Raw genomic sequence first — 11632 nt, forward strand, 5'->3', positions numbered from 1 at the left:
TCTTCGTGAACTTCCCAATGGCCCCTGAACGTTGTAGCTGTATGTATCAGAGACGTGGAGTAACGTTATATAGTACTAGGAACCGGAATGGATGAAATACAAATGCCTAATTTTTTTTTTCTTTTACAATAGTACAGTGTCTGAGTAAAATAAATACACTTAGTTGCACTCTTTAATTCCACTCATGAGTTTGTTGTATCTGTTCACGTGACGAGGGATTATGCAATCTGAGCGTCAGCGTCCATGTGACGTAGTGTTGGAGGCGTTGGCCGGTGTTACGGATTAACAGGCGACCATGTTAACTGGCGACTTTCGGCCGAAAGCGTCTACTGTTGTCGTCGTTACAGCAGATGTTGAGAATAGCAAGAGAACACGTAGCTGTCCTCGTGAATGCCGCATTGTTTAATTCTGCAGTTCAATGTATAACCTTCTCGTCTGAATTCTCTGGTCAAAACATACCGGGCTAGACGTTGTTGAGTCTTTTCAGGGAAATAATCCACGAGAGTGGAAGCGTCGCTTGTTGTTTATGTGTTGAAACAGGAAGTCAGCAAATTGCCTTTCCTTTGAAATAAAGTTGTTACAAATAACACATAATGACTGTGGAGTCTGTTTTGTGCAAATATCTGTCACGTAAATTAACTCTATAGTACACGAAAAAAGAAGAGACAAACGATATACATTTAATTAACGGGATTCGAACTCATATCATTGGCTGGAAAAAGATCACAGGTCAGACGTTTTAAATGGTCTGATATTAAACAGCTGTCTATTAGTTTGAGAAAGCAGCGATATTGTAAAGTGCTCCGCAGGTCACGTCAACATGCTCCATGAAGTTGCAGTTGGTCGCAAGTTGATCTAGTGGCTCTCTGCCGTTTAAATGTGACTGCTGACTGTGTTGTAGATGATTTGATTGTAAACCCACAAAAAATCCACTATATTTATCCTGGTGTAGTGGTAATGCCACTGACCTGTGATCTTTTTCCACCCAATGATATGAGTTTGAATCCCGTTAATTAAACGTATATCTTTTTTCTCTTCTTTTTTCGTGTACTATAGAGTTAATTTACGTGACAGATATTTGCACAAAACAGACTCCACAGTCATTATGTGTTATTTGTAACAACTTTATTTCAAAGGAAAGGCAATTTGCTGACTTCCTGTTTCAACACATAAACAACAAGCGACGCTTTCACTCTCGTGGATTATTTCCCTGAAAAGACTCAACAACGTCTAGTCCGGTATGTTTTGACCAGAGACTTTAGACGAGAAGGTTAGACATTGAACTGCAGAATTAAACAATGCGGCATTCACGAGGACAGCTACGTGTTCTCTTGCTATTCTCAACATCTGCTGTAACGACGACAACAGTAGACGCTTTCGGCCGAAAGTCGCCAGTTAACATGGTCGCCTGTTAAACCGTAACACCGGTCGGTGTCACTGTCTGCGTCTAAACCCTGAGGCGGAGGAAAGACGTCCTTTGAGAGGATTCCGAGAGTAACCGGAGTCAAATACTTTGAAACGTCCTCTACGTCTTGTACAAATACCACCACCGAGTCATCAGAAACCTCTCGAAATGATCAAAAACGGTCACCACGCAGCTGGCGAGCAGTGGGACGACGCGGGTCAGTCGAGTGGCTCCTCGGGGTGCAGCCCGGAGAAAAGGAAGCGCGTCGTCCGGCTGTGGTGTGATGGCTGGTGAGTGTCTGTGCAAGCCCTTGACCTACTAACATGGTTTATTAAACTCTTCCCACAGTTTGTTGTCCTCTACGCGGTCCTCATCCAACACATCGGAGCTAATGGTGGTGGCGGTATGCTAATGCTAGCTAGCTGCGTAGGTTAGCAGGTGAAAGTTCAACTGTTGCATCCTAACTGTGTAATTAACGTTACGATCTCCCAAAATGACATAATTTATCATTCAAATGACTCTCCTCGTTTTTCAATCTAAGCTAGTCCAATCTAAAACAAATAACGTGACGTTATTACATGTTTTTATTGAGGAAAAACCAGCGGTACTTGTGTGTCGTTTATGCTCCTGTAGTAAGCTTGGTTAAATTGGAAATACTTCTGGATCAATATCTTATTAAAACACACCGGCTGCCAACGGGACTCTGTTTGTATGGCACATTGGCATGGGGTAAGTTAGGGATAAGGTCCTTTCAGTCCTCAAAGTAAGACTGAGTTTGTGAATGATCTTTTGAAATGTGTGTCTGTGTATGAAACTCCCCAGACGGATCTGAAACTGTGTCTATAAAGTTTTGACAGGCCCCAAAGAAAGCACATGTGGAGCGAGATGTTGTCTTTCACGTCTTGCAGATGCCTGTTGTAAACGCACCCACAATTCCCAGCTGATCCAGAGGAAATATGTTTTTTTCTCTGCTTTTTTAAGCATCTCTTGTGAAAATGGTTAAAACGTCCAAATAATGTCTGCTGTCTGCAGATTATTTATTCTTACTCTGCTCTCTAACGCTGCATGCGAGAGTCTGCTGTTAATACCTCCAAAGTTGTCTAACGTAAAGTCTTTGCAGTGTTAATAGATTCATGCCTGATGGGTTGGGTAAATACTTAAAATAGGTACTGGTAAATAATCTGGAAGTTACTCAAGGGCAGTTATCTGTTCCTCCGACACACACTTCTGAGAGTTGGTTGTGACACTCAGAGCCAACTCATGAGTCAGACAACCATAATTCTTTGTTGTTATTTTAAATCCTTCTGTCAAAGACCATCACGCCTTACGCAATTTAACTGCTGCTGAGAAGACAACAGACTCCAAATTTGCTGTACATAAATTCTCTCCTGGACTTGAACACTGCACAGCTGCATAGCTAGTTTGATATGGCCCTTCTCATGTGTGGTTATAAATAACTAGCATAGGGAACATGTCGTACAGAGGGATGCATAAGTAACTTGCCGGGGAAGTGCGCAGGTGTTCCCTGTTCTTGGGGCGTTTGAAGGGGGCGTAATGAGAGAAAGTATATACTTAACAACAGATCAAATACAAGTGAGAGAAAGAGGAGCGAATGAGGGAAATATGATATATTATCAGAATCAGAATTAGCTTTATCAGAATCAGCTTTATTATTATGTGGCTATTCATTTTGCAGCAGTTTAGTGTTAAGTGTCAAAAATCCAAATAAATACCCAGGCATCTGTACCAGTTATTGGGTTCAGGGGAACCGTGGTAATTCAAAGTCGGTGCACCTGCAAAATATTTATTGGAAAAAAAACACTTGCAGATGTCAACCAAGCGAGGAACTAGATCGTAGATCAAACACTTTTATGCTTATATCACTCTGAAGAAAATATATTATCAACTGGGAGCATACTTTCTCACTGATCCTGATCAGGTGAGCTGAGGGAGGTTGGGGATTATTGTTAAGGAATTCCGACGAGCAGCTTGTGTTAATGTAATTAAAGAGGAGAGGTCTGCCCACTGGAAGTACAGTCACAGAGGAGGTGCAACCTGTTGGGAATTACCTACATATACGGAAGTCATTATAGTCAACTGTTATTTGACATATTTTAAATTAGCACAAATGTGTAATATATACCCGCCCTTTCTAATACATTATTTTAAACAGTCTTTTTATTTTCTCTGGGCTCGTAACCACCAGCTGGTCTTGATGAGGCAGCTCAGTCTGTGGTTGTATTGTCAAACCCCCAAGCTAGGAGTGTTTTGAAATTGTAGGAATGTGAAGCTGCAGGGTGCTGAACCAAAAGCACATTTTCATCAAAACATGAACAAACGTAGCAGGAACTCCCAGATCTTACTTTTTAAAAAGGCAAGCCAGTACAAAACTTTATCTATAGAAGTTGCTTAATGGCAGAAAACAAATAAATATTAGCACATTGTGTCACTGATCATTAACTTTCACCCAGTCACTTGTATTGTTTCCACTCACCGTGTTCAAAGGCCTGTGTTGAGTTAAAGAGCATGTTTTCAAAGTGAAGGCTCTACTAACGCAAGGTCACTTTAAAAATAGATTAGAAAGTGTTGAACAACAAACCAAGAGGAGTTGTCCAGTCAAAATTACCCTGCAACCAGGGTAGGAAATTTACACATTTTTTAGAGGGGAATTTTTGCCTCTACCAACTAAAATCCAGGGGCATTTTTTAAATAATTGTGAAATAACATTTAACCTTTGTTCAAATTAATAAATATACTTATTTAGGCTTACAGTATATGAACAATTGTCATCAAATGGCAATAATAAGACCATCAGGCAGTAGTCTACAGATTCAAAGTATTTTTATTAGATGTTTTTTACAAAAAACAAACATAAATCAGACAATCCTATTCAATTGTATTCTTATTTCTTTCTTCTTTTCTTTGTGTTATTTATTGTTATTAATTTTTTTGTAAACAACTATTAACAATGATAACTTTTTTTCTATTTCTAAATTCTATTTATTGATTTTTGTGTTACCTAAATCCCGTTGTACTTACTTAGTACAGGAAATATAGATAGGACAGACAGAACAAAAACAAAACGCATCAGTCAAGGCGAAAACATTGCCAACTGGACCGGGTCATATAGGCTGCGATGTTTTTGACAAGTTCATTAAATAATCATAATTATTAGAGGAAATTTTGGGGGCATTTGTTGCCCCTCTCCTAATGATATCAGGGGCAATATAATATTTCTTAGGGGCAGTTTTGCTCTTTGCCCTCGTGTATCCCTCGTATATTTCCGACGCTGGCTTTGAAAGAGATTTAAGACAGTGAAGCTGTTAAGTGCTAATTGTTAAGGCCGTGTGTGTGTGTGTGTGTGTGTGTGTGTGTGTGCGTGTGCGTGTGTGTGTGTGTGTGTGCGTGTGTGTGTGTGTGTATCTGTTTGTTTGTATCTGTTTTGTCCTGTGTAATGCTTTGTTTGAGCACTTCCAGTTTATTTTGTTTTCTATGCTCATGGCGTGGTCGTCTCTTCTTTCTGTCTCCACAGTTATGACATGGTTCACTACGGTCACTCCAACCAGCTGCGACAGGCCAAAGCCATGGGAGATTACCTCATAGTCGGAGTGCATACAGATGGTGAGACTGCCGCGCACATTCTGATATGGATATTTCTGTAAAATCTTTTTGTCATCAACTCTCTGCAGTCGGGTGTAAATATTTACATTTCTAAGGTCACCTTTATAACGTAGACATTACAATACAGACTCTATTATACAGCTATACTTTTTTTTTTTATCAAGATGTACACATCAGATACACTTTACAATTTCCGAATTAAAAAAACAAAAGATAATGAAAAGATTAAATAGAATGTTATTGGCACTGTCTATGAGTCTTGAATACATGAGGGACGATCTGCATTTAATGGTATGTATTGAAGAGCACTGCAGAAAAGTACAAGTGTGACAGTAAAGTATGTTAGATGCATATTTGTAAGCGAGCTGCGTAGGAAGTGATATAAAGTAAAGGAAGACCTGTTGGAAGTGATAACCACCACCTTAATTTTAAATAACATAATATTTGCCTTTTTTTCACTTGTTCCAATTTTGGCAATGATGTTCGGGAACAAGGACTGTATTGCATTTCTCGATTTAAATTACATATGCAAAATGTCTCTTTTTACATTTCACAATGAACCTGGAGACTGGCATTCCACCCTCTTTTATTTATTTATTTTGACCAGTGCAAACATCCTTGGTTCGAGTCGGGAAAACTTCTATAACAGTGTATTACAGTCTGTGTGCATAGTGCAACAATTGCCACAATTGTGTCAGTAGTCCCCTAAATTACTGTTTGGGTCATGTTGGTGTTATGGGTAACAGAAGGTCGTTCATGTGAATTATTACAACCCGGTTATCATCCTACTGAATTAGTTGTTAAAAGCACATTTCTTAAATGTGTTGTAGTTTGAGCCAAGTAGCAGAAGTGACAAAAACCAACAACAGATATGCAGAGAAGAGCTTCTGCATTGCAGGAATTCAGGATCAATACAGATGTAAATTGATGTGCCAATAATTAATAATAGATTACCTTTTCATCCTCTCTCGAAGCTGAGATTTCCAAGCACAAGGGTCCTCCGGTCTTCACTCAGGAAGAGCGCTACAAGATGGTCCGGGCCATCAAGTGGGTGGACGAGATGATAGAAGGAGCACCGTACGTCACTACACTGGAGACTTTGGACAAGTACAACTGTGACTTCTGCGTGCATGGAGGTGAGCCAGCTGAGGGCCTGTTTCCTGTCCTTCATACACAAGAGGGTCTTGTATCATTTCTGTGGACGAGTCTGACTCAGTGATGCACACGATGTGAGCAAAACCTCCAGATGTGATGATCGACTCCTCGTTTATGTTTCACCAGATGACATCACGCTGACGGTGGATGGTAAGGACACGTACGACGAGGTGAAGCGCGAAGGCCGCTACCGGGAATGTAAACGCACACAGGGTGTCTCCACCACTGATCTGGTGGGACGAATGCTTCTCATGACCAAAACCCATCACAGCAACATGGTGAGTTAAGATGCGTTTGTACTTAACGCCATAGGTTTTTAGTTACTGCTCAGTTTGGGATTTCACCCACTGATGGCACCACAGCAACACACGACTGATGGATCGTATGCCGTCAGGCCGTATTTTTCTTTAATTATATTACCCACCGTAATTCTGATTACATATTTACGTTTTAATACAGACAGTCTATAGCGGCCTATTTGTGTACTTCTAGTGCTATTCCTGACGTGTGGTTACATTTATAAAGGGCGTGCATGTCAACTACGGTGGCTGTGTGTGTCGGCTTTGTAACAACACTGTAACCTTTTAATGCACAACAATAAATCCCCCTTTAGTATGTTGGTGCACTCATTATTTAGTGTATGAGTAATGTTTTTTTCCTCTCTAATTATTTCTGCAGGATAACCCAGATTATCAGCAGCACACAGACAACTTTGGAAAAGTGAGTGGCATGGAATCTTACTTTAGTCAAACCTCTTCATGTACATGAATCCTGATTATAAAATTATATCTGTAGACACCACCGAGCATTTTATACATTTTTCCAGTAAAATGCAAGTCTTTTGTTGTAATCAAGGGTCCTAAAGGCCACAGTCCATGGACAGGAGTGTCGCAGTTCCTACAGACATCCCAGAAGATTATCCAGTTTGCCTCAGGAAAGGAGCCTCAGCCTGGAGACACCATCATCTATGTGGCCGGGGCATTTGACCTCTTCCGTATCCTCATTGTGCAGAAATAACCAGACTTAAGTTATGATTGTGTTATCTGTGATACATGTTGTTGTTGTTGCCTTGACTACAAATTCCTTGTAGACATTGGTCATGTTGACTTCTTAGAGATGGTCTATAAGCAGGCGAAGAAGCCCTACGTCATCGTGGGTCTGCACTTTGATCAGGTGCAATAAAAGAAACACACACACCTCAGCAATAAAAGATGAACCGCTCCCTGCTGTGTCAAGTCCTGTCCTTTAGAGTCAAGTGAGATGTCTAAATATCTAAAAGGTGAAAATGTAAAGTAGTAAAGGAATCGTTTCATTCTTTTCAGGAAGTGAATCGGTACAAGGGGAAGAATTATCCAATCATGAACATCCATGAGAGGACGCTCAGTGTCCTGGCCTGTCGGGTGAGTCAGTCACTCACTCACTCACCCACCCACCCACCCACCTACCTCCCTCCCTCTAAATGTCCAATACAGTGGGATGTACTTCCAGCCTGAATACTCACAGCTGCAGGCTGAACTTGGCTCTCTTCCCTCCATTCCTGCTTTCAGTCTAGAACAAATAATCTGCAGCCCCATCTGTGTTGTGTATGTTTGTTTTGAAGTTAGACCAACGTATGAGGAGAACATTACACATAACAAACATGTGACACATGTAAAACCACTAAATTGCTCTGACATCAGTTGTACTCAATGCCTGATGATGAGGTACTCAATTTGCCAAGCAGTGAACTGTAAAAACACCTTCACCCTTGAGCTGGGTTGTATCCGAAAGGTGCTCGTCAGGTTTACTTTTACATTTAAACTAACGACTGTGAGACATTGATTAAAGGTTTAATCATTCGAAAAATAAACGTCTGGGTCTGTCTTTTATCTTGCTACTCTCTATAGTATGTGTCAGAGGTGGTGATCGGTGCTCCCTATGCAGTGGGCAAAGACCTGCTGGATCATTTTAAGGTGAGTTGCCTCTGTATGACTTTACGTCTGATCCTGCATTTTGTTATTTTATTTACTTTCATTGTTATTTAACCAGAATGGTTCAGTTTGAAAACTGAAAGTGAAGTTACCATACTGGGTCTTAAATCGCTTAAGTTTTAAAACTAACTTGGATTTAAAACTAGTTTCAGCTCAAAGTTGAGATAGAATTCGATTAAATACAGATCATAGATGACTAAAAGCCTTTGGCAGTATTAGACAGAACTATAGATCCCTGTGTGGTTGCTTCATTTGAAAGATTCTCTGTAAGGTAATTTATGTACATTGTAAATTGCAAAAAGCCCATATTGAACTATGTAGCGCCCCCTTGTGGACATAGAAAATATAAGCAGATAAAACATCAATTTGAATGCATTTAGATCTGTCAGATACCTTTTCGGTAGTTAACAAGTCATATTATCATATTTTTCCGGAAGGATCCTATCACTCAGTTGAAGGAGTTGTCGTTTTTCTTTAAATGTAGTGATCCACAGTTAGAAAAGCCTGAGAAAATTAATGAATAGGTGCTGCTCCATGTTTGCTTAGCTGCATGGTTAGTGTGAGAAAGCCCCGAGCTGCATGTTCCAGGTGTGTTTGTGTACCTGTGCAGGTTGACCTGGTGTGTCATGGCAAGACGGAGGTGATCCCAGACAAAGATACGTCAGACCCCTACGCTGTGAGTACAGGGGCCTCTTGCAGAAACAAAAAGCAGAAACCACTGCGGTTGTTCTGCATTTATATTTCAGAGTTAAATATACCGTTGGCCCACGGTCTTATACACTCTGAGCAATACGTGGAGGAGTCTACAGACGAATAAGATACCACAAAGTAATTTAAGGTTAAATTACATTCACATTACATTTGTGTGGCAGATGTTCTTTTTTGTCTGATTTACAAGAGATGCATTCAAACTTGATCGGAAGCTAGTTGTCTTCAAAAACTGGAAAACCTAGTCCCTGATACAAGCCATCATTAACAGTGAACTTTGTGTTGGTTTGACAACTATTTGTGTTCTCCCCTCAGGAGCCAAAAAAGAGGGGAATATTCAAGACCATCGACAGTGGGAACAATCTCACCACTGATGACATTGTCAAGAGGATCATTGAAAACAGGTCAGCGATTCCCCATTCTTAACTTTAATGGCACTTCTTTATCATTTTTTATTCACGGCACCTTGCATGTTCCCAGGCTGCAGTTTGAAGCCAGGAATCAGAAGAAGGAGGCCAAGGAGATGGCGGTGATCGAGGCGATGAAGAGGAAGGAGCAGAGTGACGGTGCAGCACAGGTTGCCCACTAGTGAGACCTCAGACATGGTTCTGTGTCTGATTTACTCGTCCTGGTACACACAGCTTTAAGAGGGTGGACTGAACTGACCCAGACGGACGGCCATAATGGACTTGGCTCTGGCGGGGCGGGGGGGCAGTCGGTCTTCACTGGTCCTCTGGACGCAGAATCCTGCTTTAAATATTTAGTGCACACTGCTGGCTTAGCTTCTCTCAGCCTTTATCCATACAGACTGCTCCAGCCTAAGTTATTAAATCTGCCGTGACAAGAACACAAAGAATCCAAACTCATACGTTTTATCCTGCAAAATCCCTTTTCAACCTCCTGTCATCCACAGTGAACTTTTTAATGATATCTTCTGTCGTGTAGTGTTTTTATCCATGAAATCACACACTATGCGATCCTGTTCTGGAAGTGGTATGTTAATTTTGTGATAAGCCATAACTTGAAATGTTAATGACATTGTCAGTTGTGTTTTTAGATTTTAAACCATATTTTTTTAAAGAAGTATCATCAGTAACATTGAATGTGGTCTATTTTTCAATACACTGTGAATAATAGATTTAATTTTATTTCTAAAAGTCACTTTGTTTTTCTCCATTCTGGACAAACATCATTATTAGTATGTAAAGTGATCTGTGGAATAGTTTTTTAATTTTAAATGTGGATTTTATTTCCCAGATTTTGCACCGTGTGTGTGTGTGTGTGAGAGAGAGGGAGTTGAGTGAGGTTAGTGAGTGAGTGTTTGCGCTGCAAACGATAGTAATTTCGTGCCTCATTCCTAAAGCTATAACTAATTTAAGGGCTGTGAATTGTATCAAAAAGTCTGAACTGTGTCTCTACAGCTGTTGGTGAAGTCGCTCCTCAGTCTACTACTAAGTGTGTTTAAAAAAACAAACTAGTATGTCCTGTTTTGTTCTCCTTTACAGGAGAATCGAATAACTTAATTAACATGGGACTAATTAACAAGGTGCGATACTCTGTGTTTTTAAAGTGGGTCTATGGAATGGATATATTTAGTTACTAAAAGTTACTAAACAGTAGAGGGGGATTTTCACAACCTTTCAATCACTATATTGCAACGTGTAAACCTCCCTTTTAATAAATAAATGGGTATTATTGCAAAGGGTCATCTGATGTCTGTTTTACAGCGTCATGTGTGCAGCCTGATGAGTTTTTTGTTGGATCAGCACATAGTCACAGTTCACCGAGTTTGTGAAATGAGGCCACAGCCGCTCAGAAACGGCTAAATCCCACCGGTCCCGTCTCATTCACGCTGCTCTCAGATTTGAACAAAAAGTGCAAACTGTCACCTCATTACAAACACAAAGAGCCTTTAATCCTCCAGCCCGAGCGCGCCGGAGGAGCTTCTGCAGGGAGGATCCATTCACTCAGCTGAGGGACATACAGATACTGACATCAAGATCTTACTTGTTTTAATGTATTTTACACTGCTCTGCTTTTTAGTGAATGGAATAGTGAAGATTAACAATTATTTCACATAGGGGCCTCCTTAGGGCCCAGAGGAAACTAATTTGCCAACCACTACAGTAGATGGACAAAGCTGGGTGTGTTTTGTTTGTGCATTATTCTTTTATTTACATTCGGTCAATGAGGGTTTGGACATGCAAGACCTATGAGAGAAATGACTGAGAAAGACATTTGAATATTTTGGTGAGGATAGCTCAAGTGAAGTGTCTCCAAAACTGAAAGCAGTCCCAAGATAAAGGATCAACAGACGATTTAAGGGACGAGAAAGAAATGATCACAACAGAAAATCCTTTATTTGGTTTGATTCTTTTATTTTGTTTTACTTATATAATTTGTGCTTTTGTTTAGTTTCACTGAATAAATAAACACTTTTTTGGTTGAATAGCTCACAGCTCATGTCCACCACATGTATTTATTTTACCCACTTTATCTGATAAAACCTCTTGTCCAGACTGTGTGTGTGTGTGCACCGACTTCACTGACTTGCTTGCCATCTGTCTCTATTTGTTTTGTTAGTTAAAACGTTATCACGTATCAGTGTGTGGCTGCTGGTGGCATCACACCCTGTAAATCCATCATAACTTAACAAAACTGAAACATGATAATTGAAATCACATGTGTGTGATTGCAAATGCTTTATTCTATAATAATGCATTATAGTGTAACATATAAAGAGATCATATGTTTTGTAGACAAAGTATCTGGT

General features: G+C 40.2%; 1 protein-coding gene across 1 annotated transcript; it reads left to right on the plus strand.

Moving 5' to 3' along the window:
* Window positions 1–1533: 1533 nt before the first annotated feature.
* pcyt2 (phosphate cytidylyltransferase 2, ethanolamine) lies at window positions 1534–11322 on the plus strand. The gene is made up of 12 exons (XM_079220288.1): window positions 1534–1695; window positions 4938–5026; window positions 6001–6162; window positions 6308–6459; window positions 6860–6901; window positions 7037–7175; window positions 7272–7354; window positions 7504–7581; window positions 8068–8133; window positions 8762–8827; window positions 9175–9263; window positions 9340–11322. Exons 1-12 carry the CDS (start codon window positions 1574–1576, stop codon window positions 9446–9448), a joined length of 1197 nt encoding a protein of 398 aa, XP_079076414.1. The 5' UTR covers window positions 1534–1573; the 3' UTR covers window positions 9449–11322.
* Window positions 11323–11632: the final 310 nt, after the last annotated feature.

This window comes from Taurulus bubalis (assembly GCF_910589615.1).
Source record: "Taurulus bubalis genome assembly, chromosome: 6".
NCBI classification, from domain to species: domain Eukaryota; kingdom Metazoa; phylum Chordata; class Actinopteri; order Perciformes; family Cottidae; genus Taurulus; species Taurulus bubalis.

Excerpts from the sequence above, each read along its gene's own strand:
- pcyt2 (XM_079220288.1), top strand. The coding sequence starts at position 1,574 with ATGATCAAAAACGGTCACCACGCAGCTGGCGAGCAGTGGGACGACGCG. Across the intron at positions 5,027-6,000 it reads AGTCGGAGTGCATACAGATG|CTGAGATTTCCAAGCACAAG; the intron begins GTGAGACTGCCG and ends CCTCTCTCGAAG. Across the intron at positions 7,176-7,271 it reads CGGGGCATTTGACCTCTTCC|ACATTGGTCATGTTGACTTC; the intron begins GTATCCTCATTG and ends AATTCCTTGTAG.